This window comes from Pocillopora verrucosa, chromosome 4 (genome assembly GCF_036669915.1).
Source record: "Pocillopora verrucosa isolate sample1 chromosome 4, ASM3666991v2, whole genome shotgun sequence".
In the NCBI taxonomy this organism is placed as follows: domain Eukaryota; kingdom Metazoa; phylum Cnidaria; class Anthozoa; order Scleractinia; family Pocilloporidae; genus Pocillopora; species Pocillopora verrucosa.
This window is the reverse complement of record NC_089315.1, coordinates 18,594,497-18,621,851: the sequence shown is the minus strand read 5'-3', so window position 1 is coordinate 18,621,851 and position 27,355 is coordinate 18,594,497. Positions and strand designations below refer to the sequence as shown.

General features: G+C 38.3%; 2 protein-coding genes across 2 annotated transcripts; one reads left to right on the top strand and one right to left on the bottom strand.

The window, feature by feature from the left end:
* The first annotated feature begins 1,117 nt into the window (after positions 1 to 1,117).
* On the top strand, positions 1,118 to 14,455 carry LOC131778141 (uncharacterized). The gene is made up of 11 exons (XM_059094524.2): positions 1,118 to 2,049; positions 2,774 to 3,013; positions 3,706 to 3,954; positions 4,510 to 4,554; positions 5,121 to 5,162; positions 5,969 to 6,016; positions 9,514 to 9,804; positions 10,376 to 10,723; positions 11,242 to 11,405; positions 12,264 to 12,360; positions 13,436 to 14,455. Exons 1-11 carry the CDS (start codon positions 1,974 to 1,976, stop codon positions 13,627 to 13,629), a joined length of 1,794 nt encoding a protein of 597 aa, XP_058950507.2. The 5' UTR covers positions 1,118 to 1,973; the 3' UTR covers positions 13,630 to 14,455.
* A 569-nt stretch (positions 14,456 to 15,024) lies between these two features.
* On the bottom strand, positions 15,025 to 26,491 carry LOC131778140 (uncharacterized). The gene is made up of 10 exons (XM_059094523.2): positions 26,059 to 26,491; positions 21,785 to 21,954; positions 21,242 to 21,545; positions 20,496 to 20,570; positions 20,215 to 20,271; positions 19,377 to 19,682; positions 18,570 to 18,911; positions 17,998 to 18,161; positions 17,522 to 17,606; positions 15,025 to 16,576 (listed from the first exon to the last, which is right to left on the bottom strand). Exons 1-10 carry the CDS (start codon positions 26,177 to 26,179, stop codon positions 16,374 to 16,376), a joined length of 1,827 nt encoding a protein of 608 aa, XP_058950506.2. The 5' UTR covers positions 26,180 to 26,491; the 3' UTR covers positions 15,025 to 16,373.
* Positions 26,492 to 27,355: the final 864 nt, after the last annotated feature.

Sequence of the window (27,355 nt, the reverse complement as noted above, 5' to 3'; positions counted from 1 at the left end):
GACTTAACTCACCAGTATTTCGAAATATTCTTGGGGAAGATGGGTTTTAAAAAATTGCGCTTTGTTTGAATGTGTGAGTAGGAACAACCAGCCCCCACAAGAGGGAGTGGTGTTTGAACAATGTTTACGTTTGAGAGTAAAGATGCGAGTGTCAAGATGCTGCTCCGTGACCTATGGTTTTGACTTACTGGTACCTATCTCTTCCTAAATATCTTCGCACTTCTTAACAGTCTTGCCTATGTAACTTTGCAAGAGATTTCTTAAATCCAACTCTAGTTTGCATATGATCGTAAAGATTGTCCCAGTCTTTCCGAATACAGGATTAAGCGAGGATCATACGATAGAAACGAGTTTGTGCATTAGCCTAGTTTCCGTAAGACCGCCCGGATCGCCGGTCCCAATCGTCAAAACTACAGCGATCTACGGAAATTGAGTCGCAAAGTAAGAATTAATCTTCCCTTCGTCTTCTCCAGTTAGCGTTCGAGCTAATAAGAGTACATGAATATTCTTGGCATTAAAAACACACAAACATATGCTTTACATACTTATGAATATAAATATCGTAATTAATAGTCCGGAAATCCGCAATCCAATATATCACAAAACAGGCAAGTTTTACACCGAGGGTTACAGTTTTAGCTCGGACGTTCAAGTATCGATAATAAATCTCCAGATGCGACCTAGGCCTTTTGCCAAAATACAACACAAGACCTTTACGAGCCATTGAACTTTCATCGAACCTTATATCCATCTATCGAATTTCTCAATGATTTCAGATTGAACTGTTTGAACTTCCTATCAGCAAAAACGTGCAAAGTTGACAGTATTTTTTTTTCAAACAGTAGATCACGTGACACCTTGAACCTTAGACATTACAAAGACTATCATAATTTTACTGACGAAGTGGAGAACCTACTTCGCAAACTGACACCACTAAAAACACAAATATTTTGAAATACAGCTGTGAGATTAGATTTTAATACTTTCAAAATGAAATATGGTAGATAAGAAAAAGATTTTGCCTTGTTTGCGAGTAAAATTAAAGTTAAAATTTATCAATTTTTTACGCGTAGCGACAAGTTTTCAGCCGTTTTGCAGCGAGCGGGCTTCGCTGAAAGCTCTTCATTACAAGGGACAGACAGTCTGGGTGAATTTAACTTAGAAATATGTTCTGAAGGTAGTTAAATGATTGGTGAATCGTTTTGCTGCCTGAAGAAGACTACACACTCGCTTGTTTTTGTAGGAAGTTAGTGATGACGTGATACGAACAAGAATCATGTCAATCACTTAGCATAATGGCCATCAAAATGTCACACAAAAATGTCACTGGTGTGTACAGTGTCACCAAATGAATAATACGCATTGAATAAAATCAGTAGTCCGTGAGAGGGAAGTTGACATTCAACAAAAAATAGAAACACTGTGTGACATTCTGAAGACTCGGTGACACTTGGTGTACTTGACACGTGAAATGCGTAAACATGATTGGGAGAACACGTGTCCCAAAACAAGGTTCAACCCTGGCTTCAAACAACCCGTATGGGCAGAGTCTACAATGGATTGTGTGCTGTTTGCCACGACACCTGGAAATTTTTAGCCCAAACTGGAATCCTCAACACCTCTTCCAGAAAAAAAAAAAAGAGATCCATCCGCGCTTCTTTATCTCTACCCTATTTCTCTCTCTCGCTTTGTTCTCCCAGGTCACAACATGTTAATTAGTTAACTTTCGCTATCATTTCGACAAAACTAAAGCGGAAGTGAGTAAAGGTACTTTCCCAGAAATATACCAGTATGATGGACGAGAAACCTACGCCTGTTGAGAAAATTTCGCTTTAAATCTCAGAACCTTGACGATTTTCTCGGCCCCACATAAGTTTTAGCTGACCTCTGAGAAACGTATCAGCATTTCGAAACTCAGCCAAACCACACATCGTTCAAAAACTTTGTTTTCTTAGTCTTCGACAAGGATTTACATGTTGCGGGATACAATGAGTTGTGATTTAGAAAGCCGTTTAAAGGACTTAGAGGCAGTTCTGAACAGTGATCAAGGTAGGCATTTGGGGGGTTCAACTCCGATTTTCAAATTCAACGCTCAGTTCATTAGCTACTTTGCATAACAAGAGAATGTGAGCTTCGGCCTTTCCTTAGGATTTGTAAACGAATGTCAAGAAGTGATTTGAATTGGTCGGGAGCGTTTATCAAGAGTAGGAGTGAAAGGAGAGCAAGGAACGCATAGATTACACAGTCAAAAACATATTACGGTACTAATAGAGAGCCATTCTCGATGAGCTGCTTAAAAATTTCGATGACGGAGTTGGCGAACCGAACATTGTTACTTTCGCTACAGCAAATGAAAAGCTGTGGATATATGGATACTTCCGTTCTCAGACCTGTCTCGCTGACATCATGCCTTGTCCAGTAGAACTTCAGTTTTTGGTATTTAACTCTTTCTAATGTATCATTAGGGTTTGCTTTTCAATTAAATGCTTTTTAAAAAGAAAATTCCCGACATGTTCAGCATTGCAAGTTTTATTCAGCAAATCCTGGTAATAAATATACGTGTATGATGCTGAATTCATTACATACGATCGGTACAAGGGGCAAGAAAGCCAACATGCATAAATTTATCTGAGACTGATGCAATTACTGTGTAACATATGTGTATGCATGGAGGTAGTTATATGTGCTCGTGAAAAGGTACATGAAAAAGACTTCAAGTTATTCCAAAGTAAGTCATCATTGAATTCTCCTCAATGATTGCTATCCTGTCTAGGAAATGTACCCGATGATTTTTTCACATTCAACCAACCACCATTACCTGATATTCAAGTTCAGTTGTTTGACCTAAAAGATGTCTATGACAAAGTTCAAACAAAGGTGCCAGGTATATCTGAACAACGCATAGAAAAAGGATGGGTTAATGGTGTTGCCTGGTCAGCTGGTCAAATAAATAGTATCACAGTACTAGTTCGACGCACTCCTGAGGCAGCAGCAAGAGTCAATGATACAGTAGGTTGGTAATATTACTGTATGGATAGTAAATTACCATTTATGAAATTCACAATGTATAACATAACATTATTTGACACTCAAGGATAATATATGAAAGCTGTCTACCATAATTCAGTAAAGGAGTGCATGAAAAAAGCCCTAAGCTACTAACACATGCACTTAGTAAAGCAAAAGGTAAATCTATCGGTAGAAAAAAGTTGATTGAGAATTACTCTAGCAACCCTTAAAATAAAAAGATTTGGAAAGCTTTGAATTTGAGCCCAATTGGATTGATTCATCACTAATAATAAACTTGTAGATTGTTTTCTCAGGCTTGTTAAGTGATAAGTACATTCATACTTACACAAGGTAGCAGTTACAACATCGGAAGTGCAAATTGTTTTAAAAGAAACAGGTCAAAACTATGCATCACATATGTAACTTGCTTATCATGTATTCAAAATAATCTCATACATAGACTTCCTAAATGCTAATTATCACCAGACCAGAAGGACAGATACGTGTATGACACAAACAGTGCATCTAGAATGTAATTTTGAAAACGTATCATTGAACATTTACCTTTCATTTTCCCATCCATTATATATTGCTTATCCAGGGTAAATAAACCCATAGAGAACAGAAACAGTGAAATATATACAAACATGCATAGTATACTTAATTTACAATCATAAATTGATTTAATTTCAACAGGGTCTGTGGAGCTAAAAGTAACTTACAAAGAGTACGGAGTGCAGTCTGTAAATTTCTCTTTCAACCTAGACTCTGCTTACAAGAATTCAAATGGAGACCCTGTTTACAAGCTTGCTAAGGTTGAAACAAACACAAGAAATGTATGGCATCTTATCATCACTGTACAACTTATTGACGGCTCACAGATAAATTTTACCTCGAAAGAGTTTCGCATCAGAACAAAACCAAAAACACTCAGAGAACCTGCAGGTACTAATACAAAGTAAAAAAGTTATTATTTCCAATTAAAAGCAAGTGATATGATAAAGAGTCACAGCACTTGGATTCACACCTAAACGGTTGTGCTGATTCTAGAAAATATGACTTTTTTGTCTTGTCACAAGAGTAAAAAAATGAAGTACATGTACCTTACTCTACTTTGACTGATTTTATTTACACATTTTGTCATTTTATAGCCCTTTGCTAAAAATGTATAAATCAGTATAATAAAGCTATCTATACACATGCATAATAAAGCCATAACTAAGAAAAGAAAAAAAATTTGTCTACTATTAGGTAGTAAATCTTCAGAAGATGTTAACTGTTATAGAAATTTATGTTATTGTTCGTCACAGGTTTGTATATAAATGAATGTTTGATTGTTTGTCTCCCAATGAAGAGTCAAGCATTCATGGTATTGATCACTATCAAATGCATATGGGAATACTTCAATTGATAGCTTAAATCTACATATTGAGGACATTAATTGTAACAATATTGTCTGTTTAGCAATTGTATTGAAGTTAAGTATATCTTCATTTTTAGATACAGATGTTGAGAAAGCAAACAAGAGGAAAAGATTTGAGCCAGGTACATTTAAGCCAATAAAAGCTAATATGGCATACATAATAATAAAGATAAATGTTTTTATTGGATGGATCACTCCAAAAAAGGTTAAAATTTTAGTTTGAATAACACCAACTTCTAGAATTTTTACTTGCAAAGTATTGTACTATGCCATCCATATCTTAAACATTTTAATCATCAACCAAGTTAGCCAAGTTAACTTTTGGTTGCAAATGCTATTTACTTCACTAAACACAAATGTATGCAATAAAATTAAAAAATAGTTATATATACTCAACAGGAAAAGAAAAATTATACACTAGAATACAATCACAATATCTTTTGTAAATTTAACTTTATCCTATCCCCTCAAAACAAACCTCGAAACACCATAAGTGCAAAAGCACCCAGCAAAAGGTCATCACACAAACTGCAGCTTTAGGGGGGCAGAAAATAGAGGAGGCAAAGAAAGGTCGAAGTACCTCCCCAGCCCCCCCCCCTCCCCCCCTCCTACAACAAACACAAGAAATTCTTGCATGCTTATGTTCTTTGTGGTTATTTTTTTTTTACCCCTTCACATCAATTTTTAGGAGGTTTAGCTGCAAATCCTTCTCCTGATTCACTATATTCAGGTACAGTGTAACAATGTGCCGCTCCTAAATTATCTTAAAATGGACAGATTTTTAAGGGTTTTGTATTAAGCATTAAGAGGATTTCAAAAATGGTTTTTTGTCCTGGGGTTAATGCCCTAGATTTAAGATTTATTTGATCATAATTTGATTGCTAAGGCAATCCATCTGCTCCATATGACATTCTGAAAGAGAGCAAATTAAACTTGCATACACTTTATCATAAATGGATGATTGGGTCTTTAGGTTAGCAAGAACATCCAAACAAAGAAGGTTAACCTGTCAATTAAGTCCTTTTGCCTATGAGACTGTTATTGCCTTCCATATTCTCAAGGTGGCCACAAACTATGACCTGAACTATACACATATTTAACTGGACAACATATTCAAGGCCACCATACAATATTGCACACATAATAGAGCATCTACAGGTGTACAAAAGGGAAATTTATAGGACTTAGCAGCAACATTTGGATGAGACACTCAATAGTTTCTCTATGTAAGTAAAAAGGGAATGGGCATGACTTGGATACTTTGAAACATAAAATGATATTTTTTCAACCAAGAGCCACACCAAAGTACTTTATGTAATTGAATTGACCATAGACAAGGTATCTCTTTGTGGTCTTAGCAAAATCAAATGTTTCACTTCATAAATTCTATGTTGAGCTTCATTTTTCTTTGAAGAAACAATGGGTTCCACGTTAGATCTTGCTAAAGCCCAGGTAGAAGGTGTAAACCATGAATTAGACATGTATGGCAACTTGCATGATCAAGTTGTTCAATTATTTTACTGCTTAATTAACTAGGTGCTGACAGCTCCCCTGATAGATTGATGGTTCAAACTGACAAAAATAGTGAGTATCCTGCTATCAATTTCAATCAACTTGTATGGTTTCAACACTTGATGATAATGATCAGACCAACAGCAATATTATTGACTTTGTGTACTGCCAGTCATTTTATGAAGTTGGTTAAGTTATAATTAATATATGATATCACACCAACTGCATAAAGAAATATATACCATTGAATAATCCTGATACAAATAACATAAATATAAAATTATCATTAGACTCATCTTCATATGATAAGTTAACGCCCAATATTCAAAATAATAGCAATATTATAAAGGGTAAATAAATAACAGAGAAAATTGGAAAGAAATGGGTTACACTCCTTGCAAAGATTATAAAAGATTAATTTCAATGTCAAGGATGATGTGAAGGACAATAAAAATCTTTGCTCAACTGAAAAGGTTTCATCACCTTCTTGCATCATTTAAGCTTACTACCATTACATATTAGAGTTGGTTGTAATCTTTTAATTGAGTTTTGCCCATAAAGGAAGTGTTGATCACCCTGTTCTTAGACTTTTTTTTCAACCATCACTACTTATTTCAATTTTTGGGTTTGCTTTCCTTGAGAGGCCTGGGATTGGGATTTTATAATACAAAATATTAAAAGTAACACACCTGTAAGCACAGCACTCAAAACGTCACCTTAGAAATAGCATTTCTGACTTCCACAATTCATGATAGGCAATTGACACTGGCTGAATAGAAGGGATCAGTATAAACTGAAATTTAAGAGAAAACATGATGGCACCAAGGGTTAGACACTATTCAGGACAGTGAACAGACTGCTATCCAATAATTGTGATACCCTTGTTTTGTCTAGGAAGACAAAAAATAAGGTCAATTGTTCACATAATAATGTAAGGTATTCAGGGGCTAAATCTATCAGCCACTTAAAAAATATGTGAAATCAAGTTCTTATCAAGGTTGAAAATAAGAAAGGAAACAAACTATCATTGTCAGCCAGCAGTAGAGGAGCCAGCAGTAGAGGATGGCTCTGGCATGTTCAAGTCTTTCATCAAAATGTCTGGAGATCAGTGTATCACTTTCATTTCATTATAATTAAAACTGCAGGCACACATAATATTGCCTAATTTTGAAATAAATAGATTTCCATCATGTTGCCTTGTGCCTGCCTTGTAATCAAGCACAGATGATATCAAAATGTGATAAGAACAAAAAAGTGGCAACCAAAGCAAAGTTGAGTATTTCACTGATGTTCTTATCACATTTTGATGTCCTCTGGGATCTATTACTGCGCAGAACCAAAGCAACATAGAATCTTTTAGAATTTTTATTAATAAAAAAGCAAAGTGTTTTAAGTGGTGATGTTATCTATGTTTCCATCCTCTGCTGCTGGATTTTATAAAGTAAGAATTATCCAATCAAAATATGTGCGTGTGTTACTCAGCTCATCATATAACATTATTTGACAATACTCACTGAGCTTGAATAGAATAATATAGTTACCAATTTAGTGCAATTTCACTGGTAGTTGTTACACCAGATGTGTTTTGTTTCCAAATTGTGATAAGTTTTAAAAAATTCAAGAAAAATTTGTCACCCTTTTTTCAAAGTCATTTCTTGGTATTTCAATCACCTACACCAGAATAGGGCAATTACAGGGTTAACACAGCAAGAATTGTGACTCAATCCTCAGCCATTCAAGAACATCTCTACAATATCCTATACAATGTGTGTATTCTGTATGCATTACCTCGAGTTTCTAACCCAGCCCCTATAAATCTTTAAGTCCTCTTTCCAACATAAGTTTTTAACTAATGTTAAGCTTACAGCGAAACCTAGTCAAAAATAATTTTATGATAACCATTCAAAACAATTGCATGATCATTCAAAATATTATTTCTCATTTCAATAATTATTCTCTCTTGGGTTGAAGGACTAAAACATTTGATATAATTATCCCTCAGTTGTCTTAAGAGGAACAAATATTGTGAACTCTGTGCTATTTGTGAAACCAATGAATCTCGTGAATTTTACTGGTTTAATTCAAAGTCATGTCAAAATTTAGAAAGATACATTTAATAATTAGGATGACATGGTAGACTGGCGTTTCACATATTGGTTTGTCCAGCTTCACGCTTCTCAATTCGCCCTCAACTACGAAGACAATTACGGCCAGACTAAGCAGTTACAATTTCGTACTTGTATCAAATGTTTTTCAACTCTGTGTTGAACCATTCGCAATTTTTCGTATTTCATTATGCATGCAGTTCTTGGATAATATAAAGAAAGAATGGCAAAAACAATAGGTAGATTGTCTTTGAGACTGGAGTTTTAGTATAGTATATATGAGTTATATTTTATAAGGAAATCTTCCCCCTTCTGAAATAACAGGAAAGTGAGCTTGTATTGGCGAGCCGGGGAAACGTTTCCGTTCATACTTCGCCAAGATAACCTACCTTTGCAGCCAAATAGTCACTCCTTTGTTTCTCTTTGCGACGTGAACTCAACCTTGTGCGGTTCGACTATTGAGGTCATACCTAGCTAGGCCGGGGTCATGTTTTGAATATCTTTAGGACTGTATTTATCGACGGTCATCCCAGAGATATCATCTCCACACCAATTAACTTTGTTTTCACGTTTAAAAGAAAGAAAAATAGAAAAGAGGTGATATTTGTGGCTCTACTCATCGCAAACGTGTACTTCACACTTCATTACACGTCCTGTTGTGATGAGCTGCGCACAGTGTGATAATTGGCAGCCGTGTCAAGCTGCGACAGGGGTTGTCCAATGTTCCCGCGCTTTTGGCGCCGGTGATTGTATCGCAAGTATCAATCACAGACGATAAAATCATAATGGACATAATTGACCGGGTCAAAAGAAATGTTAACACTTATAGATCAGTAGACAGTCGACTCCCGTTAATGTGGATAGCCTTGGAGGGGGATCTGGTGTCCGTAATGGCGGGAGTTCGTAATACTGGGGTACGAGAGAAAAAAGATTGCTATGTATCTAAACATAAGAAATAATATGTAACTAAGAAAACATAGACTTTCTAACGTGGCGGGAAATTCTCACGTTTGCAACTAACTGAAGAATGGTCTCTTTATTTCCTTTATCGTAGTGTCGTTTTATATCATGTGAGTCAGGATTTTGGACGAAGTACTCGAGTGTCTGCTATAACGAGAGAGAAAACTAGTGGAATGTCGCACTGGGGGGCATGAAAGCGTCGTTATTTCCTCAATAGCGAGAATCCATAATTACGGGAGTTCTCTTCATTCACTCCTTTATGCGTTTCGCCAAGGACTGGCTCCTGTCCGCAATGGCAGGATGTTCGCAGGGCAGGGCGAGAGTCGACTGTACTGGCGCAATATTTCGTTTCAATATCGTACCAAACTAAAGTGCCATCTAAGCACTGTAACTGCAGAGTACAGTATTGTGCACAGCTCGACACACTAAATACTTTCAGCCTTAAAGAAATGAAAAGTGTAGAGATCAGTTCGTGATCAAATTCTTTTATTCTATTTTGTATAGTTTTGACCGATTATCTGGAAGCACAGAGGGCTCGCATCAACGATTTAAGGGTCGCTAAGTGGACAACAGAAGGCGCAGACGTCGCCTATCATCTGAATCTTACAGAATCTTCAAAAAGACGGCCTGATCTGGAGGAAGGAGATGTGATTGCCTTTTTGACGAATCGTAACACTGGACAAACAGAAATAGAAAAACTGACACACGAGAATTCAGCACGAGCAGTCTTGGCAGGTGTCATCAGTCGATCCGCTTACATATACGCGCACGCACCACGCCACAGCAGTGAGAAGGGTAATGAAACAACTCGAGTTCATGGAATATTTCAACATAACTGCAAAATTACCGAGCATGTTCAGCGTATTGGTCAGAAAACGAATTTGAGGCTTTCGCGTAACCTACTCACTTTTCTAAATCACCAGCTATACCTTATGATTGTTATTTCGCCTTTTGATCTCGAAGTAGTGACTCTGTGACCTCAACCGATGGAAGAAACTTAAGATTTATCAAACTGAGACATCTTATTCGGTCAAACTCGTCTCATCTATTATAGGGTGGCGTAAAGAACATGATTTTTTTTTCTTGATTGAGCTTGGGACTGAAAATAAGGAAACACTACATCAATTGTAGACTCGTCTCCCTTCAGCTTTAAGGCCTAATGGAGCAAGTGAAGCCCCGGTTCTTGTAATTTCTTACAGCCCACTAAATCATAGTTTAACGTACAGGAGGTTTAAAGCCAGTATTCGGTATAAAAAAAATTATGAAACACCAGCTAGGACACTTATAATTTTCCAGTTCACGGAGAGTTATAGACGTCTTGAGAATTTGAGATGGTAAGATTACTCTGGATTGTTCCTCCTTTCAGGCAGTACTGAGACGGTTTGCGTTATCGGCGTGGTAAAAGTTAAAGTCGTTGGCACCGTTCAGAATGGAGAGCGTATATATGTCGCACTGCATCATCCGGGTGTTGCCATTCCAGAGACGCAGATTCCGTTACGACCCATGGCCGACTGCCGTCCAGTATTGCTGGGTCAGGCGCTTGAGAGCAAATCGAGTTACTCTCAAGACAAAGTTCAGCTGGTGCAGTGCTTTGTGTCCATAGTGCTCGGTATTCAGTCGGGTCAGATTAATAACGCCATAGAGGACCTTCAGGAGAAGATGCAGCGCAAGTTTGAGGATGTTGTGGTAAAAGACAGATCAAAGTGGATCAGAGGTGACGTATCGTCTGTTACTGAGTATATCTGGGGCACTGAAGAAGGTGCACAGTTTCATTTGCGTCAAATGGTGGATTTATGGGAAGCTAAGGATTCTGGAGCTGCCCCCTTCTAACTTTAAGTTTGAAATTGACGCCTGTCGGGTAGAGGCATCCTGCTCACTAATAATTTTTGGGGATACTTGGCGTAACTCGGACCATCTGAACTACGAAATGGGGACTGAAGGTTCTAACCTACATCGTTGACGTCATCTTAGTCTGTTACAGACTGAGAATCGAGACGGCGAGGATGCTTGTAACAGTAGCAGTTAAAGGACCGGATGAGACGTTTCTTTCATACACAGTATCGTAAGAAATGTCAGAGTGATCTCACAAAACACCTGAGCTTCAAGTAAATGAGGCCAAAAATTGCAAAGATGAGGGCAGAATGATTAAGATAGCCTAGCTAAGTTATTAATTATTATCCATTTATTTTGTGTTTCTGAGCGGGCAAATTACCATTTCTTTTTCGTATTTAGGTCTGAAATGGAAGATTTTCATTTTCCTTGTCATTGTCGGACTGCTTTCTGGCTTGTTGTACGAGTTTCTTGCCCCAGGAACTTGGTTCCAGTATCAGTTGTGTAAACGAGGGTGCATCAAGGGTCATTCGGCTACCTTTAAATACACAACACATGATATACAAGTAAGTATCACACAGCCAGGAATTATATCCCTCGAATCCTAAGTCACGTACAGTCGAACCTGAAGCATCGTATTAAGTGATTAGTTGTCAAAGCCCCAAAATTCTTTCTCCATAAACGCTCCAATTTTCACCCTTTTCTGGGTTTCAACGGCCTGTTCGTACTGACTTCCACTTGTATTGGACGGTGAAACCACTGAAATTAAACTAAGAAAAGCTATCAAGTATGATCAATCCATGTTTTTATTTTGAAATCAGTGCGAGTAGTATTTTTGGGCGAGTCTTTGTACTTTTGGTGATAAATAATGGTAAAAACGGCGTTTTTATCATGTTTTGTAATACCCCTTTATTGCAAGAACCTGTATTAGGCGGTCAATCTGTATTGAGCGGCCACCACGTCATTCCCCGTCGGTAACCGCTTAGTACAGGTGCGACTGCATAACATGCTTAAAAGTCTTCTCAATTTAGTTATTTCGCTGTCTCAGATGATTTTGGGTCTCCATAAGAAAGTGAAGGGACAAAGAGGAGTATCAAAGCTTGGAATATTTCACCAAAACAAATCAACAATAAGATTACGAGCTTGAGAGATTTTATCGCGTGATACTTGATGCGGGTGACGCTTACATCAACTATCAAGCTTAGAAATCGATCACAGGTAAAAGCTGATCGTTTTCCTCTACATCCACTCGTTGTTAAAAACTTGACAACAATCTGGCTGGTTATTTAATTTTTTTCTTTAAAATCAACCACTGTTTGGCTACTTACTTGAATCACTATGTAGTGCATTAGGTTCCAGCATCAATGATAGAACACCATGCAATAACAATAATAACCAAACGTCCGTTTCATCTTTCTCTTCAGTATATCAAAGTATACGGGCTGGAATTCACGTGGGAGAAATTGAAGAAGAATAAAAAGCTGGATCTTGAAGGTTGCCAACCATTTAACGCTACAGCTGGTAAGAACTTATTGATCAGTTGTTCTTTAATTCCCTTAATATCTAGTATTTAGTTTCCTTTTTTAGCTTATTCATCTATGTAACGATTAAGTGGATCTTTGCATGGCAGTTGATTGGTCCGCCTCGACTAAGAAATTTGCAAAATCATCATCAACTTACCCTTACATTTTGTGCTGACATTAATAAAGTGTGAATGTGAGTAAGGAACTTGTCCTTGAAATTAGGAGATCCTCGCAGCTAAGAAACATATCTAAAATCATAATATATCTAAAATATAGAAATATATCCAAAATCATCATTTATTGCTTGGATGGTTTATTTGGACCCAACACATTGACCAGCTCCCAGTTGGCTTGTTAGCTTAGTTGGTAGAGCGTTGCACCGGTATCGCAGAGGTCAGAGGTTCAAATCCCGCCTGAATTTTTTTCAGGTCCTATTTTCAACCACTCGTTTCAGTAGTGTTCTTAGCTGCGAGGATCTCTTAATTTCATCTCTTCACCGCAGTGCAAATATATGAATTTCATACAGCTAAAATCATCATGAACTTGTCCTTCTTCAGTAGCAAGTAATCAACCAAGGCCATCCAACACTAATCACGTGACAGTTTTCATTTACCAAAGAGTTCCTTCCGTTATTGTCCTTAGGATTACACCAACCCATTGCCTTTGAATTCCTTTTTTTTTCTGAACTTACTGTTGATTAATTAAAACATAATGGACACAAATCAAGCTACTTAGGGACCGGTTGTTATTTATCGCCGGAGAGCTCGAGAGGGAGGGGGGTCGGAGGATTTTGGTTGAGCCCCCATAGGGCTTTGTAATATTATTATGACTTCCTCTCCCTCACCCCCCATTGGCAGTTAAGGGCAGTCAATTTTCCATAGTCCCCCCCATACCCTTTTAGCGAAGACGGATCCCCACTTCGTTCGTTCCACCTGAAAACCATGTGGTCCCCCCCCCCCCCCCCCAAAGTCTTATTCATAAAGGCAGTCGGAATATTTTTCTTTCTGTGAAGTAATGTTCATTGATGAATTTTGACTGGAGTGTTAATTTTCTTTCTCCTTTTATTTCCCAAGGCTACCGTTATTACCTAAACTTGGATCGGTGTGCCTATGACGAACGGATCGTTTTGGATCACAAGCCACCGATACGCGGACCTACGGTTTTTGCAATCAATTCCAATTGCTCTGTAGTTTATTTCATAAACAAGGACAAATGGCAACCGTACACTTCGGCAGAACACATTCAGCGTGTGCCACCTTGCGTCTAAACCGTGCTGCTCTTCCTTTTTTCATTTAAAATTTGGCAATAAATTGAAGTTTGATTTCAAGTTTAACGTTAACTGTGGTCATTAGACCGATAGCAGTTAAAAAGATTGGCTCTAAGCACAACCAGGTTGTTATTATACCCAATTGCATTTCCATTTTCTTTCTTAGATTTCTCTAATTGAAAGTTACTTCGATAAGTAAGGCGAGTATTTTGGTAAGAAGCAGTAAATTGTGAGGTTTGTTACCTAGCGATGTAAAAAAAAAAGATTCAAAAACAGACGTTTATTTGGCTGTGTAACATTTAATGTGCTCTTGTTCCCAAAACGATCTGAAAAGAAGTTTTAAGTCGCAAGGGTAGTTATTTAAAGCTGTATTAGGGTAGTTATTTATAGCTGTATTGACGTGATGATTACTAAGATACTGAAGTACACTAAAAACTTATATTCATACTTAGAACGAATGACACCTTACTTGACCACCACATCGATGAGTCCTTAACTATCGATATAATGGACCAGTCATCAGTTATCTTCTAGGGCTGGAGTTGGAGGATTTTGGTTGTTTCACTGAATTAAAATTACATGATTCCCCAATAGGATTTTGTAGTAATCTAATGATCCGTTCTCATTGGTAGTCAATTTTCTGTGGTCCTTCCTTTTAACTCTGTTACAGACGACTGAACCCCTCTGCTCCCCCTGGGAAGCATGTGATCCCCCAGAATCCTCCAGACCCCCACCCCAGGCGATGACGAGTGAGTGGTCCTTAATGATATTTCAAATAATCGATGCCTGTTAACCAGTGAATTAAAAATTTTTATTTCTAATTTAAGCGATTGACGCCTCACTTGACTGCTACACTGATGAGTCCTTTTAAAACTGTCAATATGATTCGGCGTTTACTTTACTTTTTCAGTTTCTGCCAAGCAGGTTAAGATTTAGTGTTTTGTACTTTCAAACGAAAATCATTTTTCATATGTTTTAAAGATAGAAATCTATTAATTATGCTCAATTTGTAATGGATGGTAATGGCGGGAAATCGTCCTGTCTGATGTTCGTAACGCTGAACAGTGTCCTGGAAAAAGTGTGGTCAGGAGTGACACAGTCTACGTCATTCCATTCTTATCTCCACCTGAGCCCTTCCTTAAAATCAGGAGAAACGCAAAATGGCAGCAGTCAGACATTCTACAAGGAACCAGTCTCTATTTACCACCTGAGGATAGGAGCAGAGGATTTTAAATGGGGTCACCTTTTTTTATGCTCTTGATTCAAGAGGAAACTGGTATCCACCTTGGAACAACCAGGGTCCGCCTTGAAGTTCACAAATGTGACGAAGTGATAATCATGAAAATACTTTTGTTATTCAGAATAACAAAAGCTCTAATAAACCAAGATGTCAAGTGAAAATCAAATAGCAATATATATTTTTAACAAACTCAACGACGAGGTAAGTAGGACACAATATTATTCGATCGACGACGACGATGATTGTCTTGTCTTCAAACAAGATGATGAATATTAATCATGGGAATAACTCTTTACATTATGGTCGAATATCTCCAAAAACATTTACAATAAAATTCATGAAGGACCAGCCTTTCCCTTTGGCAGAAAAAAAGGAATTTCGAATAAGCCAGCGATTGTGTTGTCACCCAGATTACTAAACTACAACGAGGAAAACGTACTTTAATATGGTTGTAAAAAAACATCTGTAGATATATTTTTTGCAGCCCTTCTCCAGCTAGAGCCCTATCTACGAACCTAATCAGCTGTATATGAAGTATGGATAAAATGCCCGGCAACGGACATTACAAAGAGAGCAATTTTCAATCAAGTCTCGCTCTGTGAATGATCTAGGAAACTCTTACTACTCTCAGCCAATCACATATAAAACTAAAATACTCGTCAATTGTCAGTTCTGTTTCCTGCACGAAAAGCGTTTCACATGTTTTTTTGTAAGTTCTCATCAACTCCTAATGGTATTTTCCGTTTTTAATCGAAATACGTACTCTGCAGTGTTACAACGAGCCTCCCAATACCTCAGGTTGGCCTTACAATGTTTTTTTTTTGTCTTGCTCTGTATATCATTCTCCTTATGAGATTTTCGTTTTTAAGATGCCAAGACATATTTAAAGAGGTTTCTACGATGTAGGTCTTTATAACATTTGGCACTCAGAATCAAATATCTTTACAGGTGATGCACAATTGGAAAATTCAGGGGAAAAGTTTACTTCATCTTCCTTAATGTAATATTAATTTGATAATGATGGCAATCATAACAATGATAGTAATATTAATAGTAAAAGATTGTCTAACTAAATTAACATTACAAAAAGACTATCTGAGACCATCTAACTGTAAAGAAGAAACTGAGCATCTGGACAAAATCAAATATAAAGTTTTCAACAAGCATACATGGACCAGCCATATAGTTTGTACTACGCGGTTCTCTCGTCTCCGCAAATGCTATCTAACACTTAAATTATTGAGCTGAAGGATCGTCAAGAAAATCTTTCCGGTCTATGTTGTTCTGTTCTTTTATCTGTATAAATATATTTGTTTTTCTAACAAAGCCTCTTTAGCAAACACCGGGAGTCTTCTTGACCTCCACATCTATAGGGGAATTCAGCCCCCATCCGAGAGAATTTAACTTCCGTTTAAGCCCAAACTCCCATCTAGTAGAAAATATTCTCTAGGATAATGTACACCTGGAGATTCCTGTTAGTCCTACACCTGGAGTTTCCTGCCAGTTACTTGGGATGTGCAGAACACACGATATCCCTGCCCGATTCATACGGGACCCATCTCTCCGAGTGATAATATACAGTGGTACAGTTGTGATCCACTGCTACTACTTCTGCACCCCGGACCATTTCTTTGTTGTCCAAATGCGACCGAACATGTCGGATTCCGCCATACGCACATCTGTCCAGATTCAGATAATAATGTGCGTCTGAAAAAGAGAGAAAACGAGCTCATTAAAGAAGTAAGGCATGATTATTGAGTACATGTGCGTCTAATAACTTAACTCCAAAGGTTTTCGGTTAGTCATTTAAAATCCGTGTCAAGCTACTCCGACCTTAACCAAGCTGGTTCCGTTGCGAGATTTATCACAGTTATTTTCTATATAATTTACTTCACTTTCCTTGGTTTACTTAAAATTTATGAAACTGGTTATTATTTGTCGCCTGTGGGGGTGGGGAGGGGCAATAATTTTGGTCGTGTCACAGTAATGCATAAGGCTCTATAGTATTCTAAGGATCCCTCCCTATTGACCGTCAGTTTTATATAGTCCTCCTTTAACTCCTTAGCCTCTAAGAGTGACCAGCATCTAATTTCTCCCAACCATACCATCCCTGAATCAAACATGAAAGTTATAAGAATAGAGGAGATGATCACCAACTAAAGCAGCTCTTGACCGTTACACAAATTCTCCTTGTCAGCCTCTTTGCAAATGTATGGAGAACAGTATGGAGAATATGCATACTGATGTTAGGGGGTAAAGGGTTAATGATCTGTTAGCGACGACCGATCCCCCTCCGTTACCCCTTAAAATCATAAGAATCAAAGGCTCCGGAGTCCCCCTCCCCCCCCCCCTCTCTCATCCCACCTTAGGTGATGATAAATAATGACTCTTCCCTTAGTTTACACAGTAAATCATATAGCAGTGCACCATTGTGTAATCTAGTGGCACACTTTTCGTAAGGGGCTTGTGTGATCATCCGCTTGTTCCTCTACAATGCATTCCTAGAGTCATAGGAACACCCCATGTCGCGAATAGAAATATCACGCGGAAAAGTCAAAATTTAGCCAGGGCTAGAAAAAAAGTTCTATAGTAATTTTGTTAACAAAAGACGTATCGTGTAGAGGTCGATATCCTTAATGATCCTTTCTTTACCTGTGTAGTTTATTCTGCCAATATCCAAACCCAGTTTTTTCTTCAACTTGTCGAAATCAAACTCAATACAATGCACACGAGGAATCTATTTAAAGTAAAAGGAGACACAATCAATGAATCTTACGTGGAAGAAAAAACGTTTAACGGCATAGGATCACACGTGAGACGCAACTTCAAAGCAATTTTTTTTCTTTTAACAAAAGCTTCTCCCGGAAGTTTGGGGGACAGAAAAAAAAACACTCGTTTTAAGTCAAACAAAGAAAAAAACGACGATTTTTGTTAATCCATCGATCAAACCCTCGGTGCTATCTCTTAGCCATAGAAAATATTTTATTAAGAAGGCAAATTCCGTCGAGAAACCCCGTATTTTTTCGTGGTTTGTTTTTGCGTAACTGTAGTTTTAATGCGGATCAATTCCAAACCAAACTGAGTACAGTTAGCTCTGTATTTTAAAAGTAAAGAAGGGGAGGCAATACCTGAAAGTCTGTAGTAGTAAATGTGAACCACAGTTCACTATCTTCGATGGAGCCCTGGCGACACCTGTAATAACGAAGGGCGGAGCCTGGGACGAACAACTGGTACAACAAAATTCCTAATAACACAGCTAGAATGAAGCCTGCGAACAACCAGCGGCCAACCCCTATGAAAACGTACAAGTATGTATTAAACAATGAAACAGAAAAAGGTGATTACTACAGAAAATTTGACTTCGGATTCTTTGCTCTTATAATGATAATATAGCCGCGATAGTAATTTTGAATAGATTATGTCCCTCTTTAATTAAGTCCCACATTTACCTAACCCAGCGAACAGGCGCAAATCTTTTAGCTTCTCCGGCGAGAGGACGCTCTGCGCGAACGCGAACGTCGAGTCACGTACATGATGAGGAGCGTGAAGGGCGTGTCACGTGCCAGAGGAGGTACTTGAAGGTTAAGTCACGAGAGGAGGTACACTTCACGCTCGCCCCAAATAACATACTGGAAGACCTCGTGTGTGATTAAAAACATCAAATTACCAAAACAACTTTAAAGAAAGGCGACATAAATACCTGAAATACATTTTTTCTTGATCTTATTCACTTCTATTTTGACATCCTCTCTGACGTGCTTCCGCAAGTCGTCGCTTTTCACTTCGGCCATATGACTGGATGTAATACTCAGGAGAACTGAAACGAACGACTGTACTAATTTAACTTCGTGTTCTTTGGCGTCCCGTCTTTCTAGTGTTTGGCCGAGCAGAAAGGCATCACTGGCCACGCGACCGTTCAAGCGGCTCTGAGGTATAGCCACTCCTGAGTGTTCCAACGAAGCAAAGATTCGCTCGCCGTTTTTCACTGGACCCAGTACTTTGACGTTCACCATGCCAATCACACACACGAGATCGTCTAAACCTGACACAGAACAGCCAGCTGTTAGTTCAGATAAGGGAATACTCATTTAGAATTGTTGAAAAAATCATTTATAAACATGACCCAGCATTTGTCCTCATGAATCTCTCATGAACGAGACGTCTAGACAAATCAAAGTAAGATCTCTATTTAGGAAACAACCTCGAGATTGGAATAAATTGAATCCCGCATTTATCCTCATGAATCTTTCGGTAGAACTTTGGACAATTCACAATAAGATCTCTATTCAGGGAACAACCTCGTGACTAGAAAAAGAGTCCCCCGATAGGATGTCCCTTTGATAAAAGAAACATTCTCTGATTACGAGAGTATTTTTTAGTAGTAACCAAAGTTTGCGTACTTTATATTGAGGTGTTCCGATGTAAAGAAAAGGGGGAAAAGACTGCCAAATACGAGAGGAAGAGGCTGAAATGCCAAAATAGACTGATAACCTTCTCTTACTGTTACCTTTTTCTACGCCATCCGCTGGCGTCTTGGCCTCTAAATACGCAGATCTACTGATCACTCCCGCCATCTTGGCTTTAAACGCATTAATTTGGGTAAGTTTCTCTATGTGGGTCTTTCCATCAGGACCTTCAAAGAACCCGACGATATCACCCTCTTCGAGAGGAAGGTCGAGTTCAGCTTTGTTCAGTTTGAAGTGATAAGCAATGTCTCCTCTCTGTGTAACAATAGGCTTCTTAACTCGCAGTTCATTGATGATGGCAGATTGAGCGTCGAGTCGGTTTGTAATTATCTCTGCAGCGCTGATATCTGAAAGTAAGGGAGCTATTCATTAACCGAATTACTAAGTCAAATTACAGAGAGTAAAATGAACCGTTCAAATCGTCTAAACGCGCTGATGCTCCCCAGTCGCTGTCTCGGTCATAGTTCTTTCTAAGGGGGAGGGGGGCTGGCGGAATGGTAACTAAACCTATAATAGTAACACCTATCAACAATAATTAGATGAGAATGGAACTGATACCTAAAACTATCAAGACCAAGATCAAGGTTTGTGTTTTCTGCAGGGCAAAGGGTCGAGGCCGTTAACAGATATCAAGTCCCTGATGATTCTTACTCTACTGCAAAAATCGAATTGATAATTGTACAGAAAGACTATCCTCTGTGGATATAACACGACTGGAACAGTGCAGGCAAGAGTAAAGTAGGCGTTCGCATCCGAAATAATATTCCTGTCAACCAATCAGAACTGAGATCAAGACACAAATGTTCATTAAAAAAAAACTCTCGTTAGCTCTGAAACGCTATGACTATGCCAAAAGAGGATTGAGTGATCTGTACTTACTTTCACTGTTCATGCCACTGCTCCAACTTCCATTAGGACTGGTATCCAATTCCAACACTACAAGAAGAAAGAAAGAAATGAGCTGACAATACACAAAATACGACTGCTTTTATCAGCGGTTACAACACTCACCGTGATAATAGATAGATTTAGAACCACGCTTGCCGCAAATCCGAACGGCAAACATTAGCCTCTGATTTCTACTATCGAGCCGTTATCTATTTCACTCCGTTTTCCTCACATAACACCATAATCTCGTGATTAAAACGTGCATAACTTACATTTTCGCTTTTTTCTATTAGTTTCCGGACTTGGTGTTCCACAATATCCGTTATCCACGCTCACTGAATCCTCATCTGTGAAATGCGGCAGACAAAAAAGGGACTCAGTTCATCGCCTTAATTTATGTATTACCACAAGAGACACTCCTCGGGTTCAATTTGGCGATTGTGAAAATTCTAGTTACCATATTTATCTTTTTAACAATCATTGGTGAAAGCATCTTCATACACCAAATAAAGGGAGGGAAGAGAACTTGAAGGAGAGGTTGAAGACGTCGAGAGGGGTCTAGACAACCTTACTTAACCAATTGTCTAAGAAAATTTCGGTGATGTGATTGAAAATTCTTTGTTTTAGGAGAGTTTAGAAGCAATAAAATTCATCTACAGGGTCATAACAGTGGAAACACAGCACCCTTACGCTCAGTGCACTGGACTCCGGGTCGAAAAATTTTGTGTTCTTGGACAAACCACTTCACTTTCACAGTGCCACTTTCCGCCCAAGAGTAAAGAATGAGTATCAACGAAATGTCAGGGAAGCCTGATGAAAACCTTGTGATGGATTGGCATCCCATCCAGGGAAGAGAAGTAATACTCCTAGTCACTTCATGCTAAGGTAACCGGGAAAAGCTTCGGCTGGGTTGGCCAATTGGCTTCAATGAGTACTGACTCAACCTTTTATCTACGGGGGCACGACTACAAGTACTGTGGATTTTTATGCCATATGAATTATTCCCTGTTCATTTTACCTTGTTCCTGTTTCGTGACTTTTTTGCTTTGCACTTGAAAGTTTTTACTGATGAATTCCTTCGTCGTTCCATCTGCAAAATGCAGTACAACAACCACACGGAAGATGTTTCTCTCCTCTCCTTTAACGCGTGAAAGTTCATATACTTTAATGCCATTGTTAGAATAAACTGAGTCGAGGTTGACGGCAAAATTCGCCACGAACAAATCCCTTTTACTGTACACTAAGTCCAAAGACACTCGTCCGTTCGTGTCCTGAAGAATTCTGGCGGCCTCTGGACATCTTTCCACGTATGCGCGCACATCCTAAGAGGAACGAGACAAAACGACATCAATAGACAGAAACGACGTACATGGTCGACTCCCGAAAACACACCCTCGCTAACACGAACCAAAATCGAGTTCCCTTACACCCAACGACTTCTCCGTTCATTCGAGGCTGAAAGGAAGCGAAGCCCGATCCAAAGTGAATACCGAGAAAAAATTTAACATTCCTTCAAATTTGCCTTCATTTAAGATAGAAGCACATTAATAAGTTTCATTACCTGAATTGGTTTTTGCGAAGTTGCCATGAGGTGTACCTCTGCGTCCAAGAGCCTTTGTTCTGAGTTTGCATTTCTTCGCATCTGCCCTTTCTCGTAGACATCTTTCAAATCCAGAATGGTCACATTGGACTTTGTATCTTCCGTATAGCTCAGGTCGAATGAAGAAAACACTGAAAAAAGTAAAAATTAACTTTAAAAACTTATTCAAAGTGAATTGCCACTCGCGTAGAGCAAGCATTAACATTTAACTCCCCTGAGTGACCAAAATATAGATTTCTCCTTGCAATATTAATACAATAACAAGCCGTTAAATGACGAGGATAAAGAAAAATCATCAACTAGGGGATTGTTAGTTGATCCAATTCCAAATTCTTTAAACTCACATCATAAGACTTGTATGGCAGACAGTAAAGAGAATTACTGTACTGAGATCTTCGGAGTAAAAGGGTTAAAAGCTAATTTCCCGGTTACTCAACCGAGAAAGAATAAAAAGTTCATTCACGCAATCGAATTTGCACTGACACTGCGTGAGGTCGAAATATAAAATAAAAACGTAACTACGTTTTTTAGAGTCAGAATTGATAGTTGTGAACAAAGCATAAAGTTTTTCCCGTTTTGCTTTTTGGAAACAAAAGGCAATCGTTTTTACTGAGTAACATAAATACACCTAATCGATGGTTTAATATGATTTACATGTGTTTTTTTTGCGATGCCTTAATTGAATTATATGTTAACCCATCCAGTAAAGGCTCTATTGCTCCATTATTAAGCTATTTGTTAGTTTTCAATTACATCTCACGGCATAAGAGCAATTTTAACCCTTTAACCCTTAAGAGTGACTAGCATCTAATTTCCCCTCACAATATCACCACTGAATCACATTAGTGTCATCAGTGAGAATAAAGGAAATGATAACCAACCAAAGAAACTCTTGATTGTTAGACAAATTCTCCTTGTCAGGACCTTAGTAAATGTACAGAGACCAGTATGGAGAATATTCATACTGATGTTAGGGTCCAAAGTGTCGAAAGCAATCCTGAATTACCTTGGTTACGCTGTACTTTGCTACGTGATTTGTCCGATTTGATTTGCTACTTTCTCCACCAATCATATTCAAAACTAAAACCAATCGCAAACTGCTCACTCGCGTTTTCCCGCGCTTTAACCAGTTTGCCTATTTTTACCTCGAGCTCTCTTTGGCTCCTCGTTATAATTTCCTTGCTATGATTGGCTATTGTCATAGCTTTGGCTTTGGTTTTACGAAAACTACTCTATCTTAGTATATCACGCACGAGGTGTGTGATTCCAATTAATTACGCCTTTTTTTCCTTTTTTCATAGAAATAAATGAACACCTTTACCACGCGAACTGCGAACGTGATGGTGTGGTGGAAGGCCTATTGATTTGGAGTCAAGGTCAACAGTCCCCGAAAGGTATACATGAAAACAAGAACGAATCTGCTAAGCCATTGTTAATTATTTTCCTCTCTATATTTTTTTAACCCCTTTGCTAATCGAGCCCTGTAATTGACGTCATGGTTGAAAGATCTGCGTAGGAGATCTAGATTATATCTCTCATTTGATTATTCATTTTTTTTATCCTAACTAGCTTTCTCAGAGACATTGAATATAATTGCTTTAGTCAACATTCTGGATCACATAACGTAGTGTAAGTTGTAACCTTTTTAGGAACGTTAACACTTTTCGATTACTAATATTTCAAGGTCACTAAACTGAAAGTAAAGTTCAATACTCTTCAAGTCTCAATTTATCATCTTGTCTGAAAACCTATGCAATAGGTTTCGACTCAAAAAAGGTTTAAAAAAGGTTCAATTTGCTAAAATACTTTTTAATTTTCTGCGAAATATAATTACCCTTTTTTCTTGCGAATCGTAATTGCACTAAGGGACCAGTCGTTACATTTATGATCTGGGAGGCTAGAGGGATTTCTTTTGGGGGATCAGTCGAAAATAGACTGCCAATGAGGGGGGGGGGGGGGGCATTAGGAAACTACAATGCTTTGGGGGGAACCAGGTAAGTATTTTGGAATCAAAACGAAAATCCTCCGTCCCCCCCCCCCCCTACCAAAAAAAATAACACAGACCTGCCCAAAATATTTGTCATAAGAGATTTAGATTTAGAGAAGATTTATATCTCGTGGGCCCGGCACGTTTTTCTGATACCATCATTATCTTCCGGCCATAAAACGTGATACAGACCGCTACTTTCCACCTCCCTCACCACACGTCCAAGCAGCCAAGATGAAAGAGTAAAAATGACAGGGATAACGCTTAATAAACAAAAACCTGCGCACGTGCATCACAACTTTTGGTACTTTCTCGCCGGTTTTATGACTTACGTGGCATTTGAAAGAACTTTGACATACGAAAACCAATGGCTCAAATGTACCTTGTGCTTTTGACGCGAAAAAAAATTGCACTGAAATGCGATGTACTAGGCGTTGTTCGCGATAAGTTTCAAAGAGCGCCGATGTATTCGGTAATAGATGAAGGTTCATATACAGCTTTTCATCAACAACATAAAGATGAAATTGGTTCAATTAACTACCTAGTGATTTCTGTTTAGAATATATCAGTGGACGCAGGAGGATGTCATCAGGCACCTTAAAACGTGACTCGTGCCACAGTTCTTTTATCCATGAGCACTTGACAGTTGAAAACAAAAATTCAAGCACGTATTTACGGTCAAAGACCTTTAGATATGGCAGAGAGTCGGTGATTGCGCACACGTACATCACATCCCGCTCAACCATTAAAAAAGAGGTGTTTGACCATAAAAAAAGATGCAAAGGTGTAAAGATTTAAGTGAGGATGATAAACAAAATCGCCTAGATTTGCGTGACAGAGTTCATACATAGATGAAGTGAAAACGTGACAAGAATTCTAATGACCTCACATGGCACAATCGCACACGAATTACACGAAACATGATTATTCGAGTTTGGCCACTGAAAAGGAGGGAAATGTTCAGATGAAATCCGGTTACGCCTGCTATTCAGGCATGAATTGACAAACAAGCTTCTACTGATAATTTTAAGAGTTATGAAGCCAACGCCATGGGGGAAGTCAGTGGAACGTGACCTAGCTACATAAAGTTGCTAATTCAAAACTTTTCTGACACGTAAAAAGCCTCTTATTACACCAAGTGCAATTTTAAACTTATTTAATGCACTCTTAAACACAACACACTCTTCGTTTCATTATTTCAGTGACATAAGCTAGTTAAGTCTGTTAAATCTGACAAGAAGCAAAAAACTTTAATTTACAGATAACGCACTGTCGGAAATGACGTCAAATTAAGAAATCACAATATATTAAAATAAAACAAAAACTGTTGACTATTTGTTGCCTTTAACCTAAATGTGGCCTCGTCGCAGTTCAACACTCCTAACAGCATTGTAATCAAGTGAATGATAAGATCAGTGAGCTGTGCTAAAGGGGAAAGGTTTTTTGTAGTGTCCGATATTCATTTCCTTGCACAACTTTCGCTTGTTGAGTGATATCCTTTGTAAATAAAGTAAGGCCTTTTAATTCGTTCATTTATTAATCCTAGAGAAAAGCTTAACCAGAACAATGATGTACAACCTCGAATCACAAAAACGTGCGCAACCATGCAAATTACAACCTTGATGGCTGGCCAAGGTCAGCACAAAATATAACGATCAAGAGTAAATATATCGAAAGTACATTGTATATTGCTAGACGAGCCACTGTGAGCTAAAAATTAAATCAAAGAAAACAATTTGCATAAAAGTCAGGGTTGTTATCACCTGTCAGAGGCTAAAAATCTGACAAAGGGAGGCTGCGCGTGCAAACAAAACTGCATTTTATTCTTGAGTTACAAGAGTTGTAGAGGGAGTGATAAAACATGATAAAGGTGAAATATCTCGTTGGAGTATTTTGTGAAAAAATATAGGCGGGTGTGAGGTCAGTTACTCAGAACATAAAGTCAATTATTTTTGGGAGTACATGACTGTCAATTATTGGCAGAGATAACTTAGATATGAATACAACATTTGAAACCTCATAAAACGTATTGAACTTTAAGAAAAAACGATAAAAGAACAGTATATCATTTCACCATTTTCCCCAATAAATCATGATTACATTACGCATGTAGTGCGCGATAGGGCATTGGGGTAGCAATTAAAAAACCTAATGACTCAAGCGCTGAATGACTTAAACATAATTTGAAGACCTATCCTTTGTGCGTTCATTTCATACCACAAGTATCCTACCTGAGTATATAGCTTACCTGGATCAGAACTCTGAAGAAAAGCTGGGTTGAAATACAAGCTGGTATCTTCCAGAATGTCATCCAAAGTAATCGGCTGTCCGTTGATATTAAGTACTTCGTTATTGCAAGGGTTGCTCATTTCCAAACTTATGTTGCCCTCCAGTTTGAGAAGTTTGAAGAAACGCTGGAATCAGTAATATATGTAAGATAAAAGAGCAGGATTCGAAGAGACAGGCACAAGCTTGCAGCTCGAAATACGATCGCCAAGAGAGTCCTCGATGTCTGAAATCCACGCGCAAGTTATTTCACAATAATCCGTCCGTGAGATGCACTAAAATGTCATAAAGTCGACCCAGATGGTAGATGAACTCTTGAACAAAGTCTACTCAGTACAGTCAGTAGTTCTCTGTGTTCGCGAATGACTCAACTGAAAACAGGAAGTTTTCACGAGCTGCAGACTTTTTATCTGTCAAAATGGAAATCAACTAAAAATTCCTTACATCATGTGTGGACTAAAACGATTTGTCCAATCAACCGTGAAACTTCCGGTGGCAGCACGCGGAAATTTATGTACAGTTGCGATGTTTTCAGGCTTCAACCAGTCCAAGCTTCTCGATTTTTCGTTTTTATCCAAGAGAGAGAAATTTATATTACGAACCCAGTAAATTTACAGTTGAAAATCACCGTCGTAGGACATGAAAAATGTACATAGCAACTGGTGAACAAACTTAACGTGACGCAAATATGCCATATAAGGATAGAAGAGGAAATAATTTGAGTGTAATCGCATTGCATTTCAACATCACCTGACTTCATAAACTACTACAGACACTCTTAGAAATATTCTTAAGTATTGGTTCTGTGCCAAATAGGGAGGAACCTGTGCCTCCAGGCTGCGCGCTTTAATCGTAACGTAACACATAGGTGAAACGAATTCACCATGGAAATTCTGGACCATGACATAATGGATTAAATCAAATATCCCGGATGAGGTAAGTACAGCGCACTGGATCAGATAACGTGGCCCGGTGCGTGAATAATAACCAGCACGATAAAATGCGCCGTATCGCGTCGCTTGAAGAAGTCAATCTACGTCATTACATTGACGGCAACATAAAAAAAATAACAAAGGTACTTTCTGATAAGGGAGGGCTTATTGCTGACTAGACAAATTTTATTTTAATGTTCTTTCTCGTCCTGCTGGCTGTACAAATATTCTAGTTGCATGTGACCCATTAATCTTATGGGCTTCCTTTTACGCGAGCTTTGGTTGTAATAAAAAACATAATAGACAATGACTTGAGGCTGCCAAGAT

Bases quoted from the DNA above. Each gene is read 5' to 3' on its own strand.
- LOC131778140 (XM_059094523.2), bottom strand. From the start codon at position 26,179: ATGAGCAACCCTTGCAATAACGAAGTACTTAATATCAACGGACAGCCG. The intron at 21,955-26,058 runs GTAAGCTATATA...TACTTTTTTCAG, and splicing joins TCTTCAGAGTTCTGATCCAG to TGTTTTCTTCATTCGACCTG. The intron at 21,546-21,784 runs GTAATGAAACTT...CGTTCCTCTTAG, and splicing joins CTTCGCAAAAACCAATTCAG to GATGTGCGCGCATACGTGGA.
- LOC131778141 (XM_059094524.2), top strand. From the start codon at position 1,974: ATGTTGCGGGATACAATGAGTTGTGATTTAGAAAGCCGTTTAAAGGAC. The intron at 3,955-4,509 runs GTACTAATACAA...CTTCATTTTTAG, and splicing joins AACACTCAGAGAACCTGCAG to ATACAGATGTTGAGAAAGCA. The intron at 6,017-9,513 runs GTGAGTATCCTG...TATTTTGTATAG, and splicing joins GGTTCAAACTGACAAAAATA to TTTTGACCGATTATCTGGAA.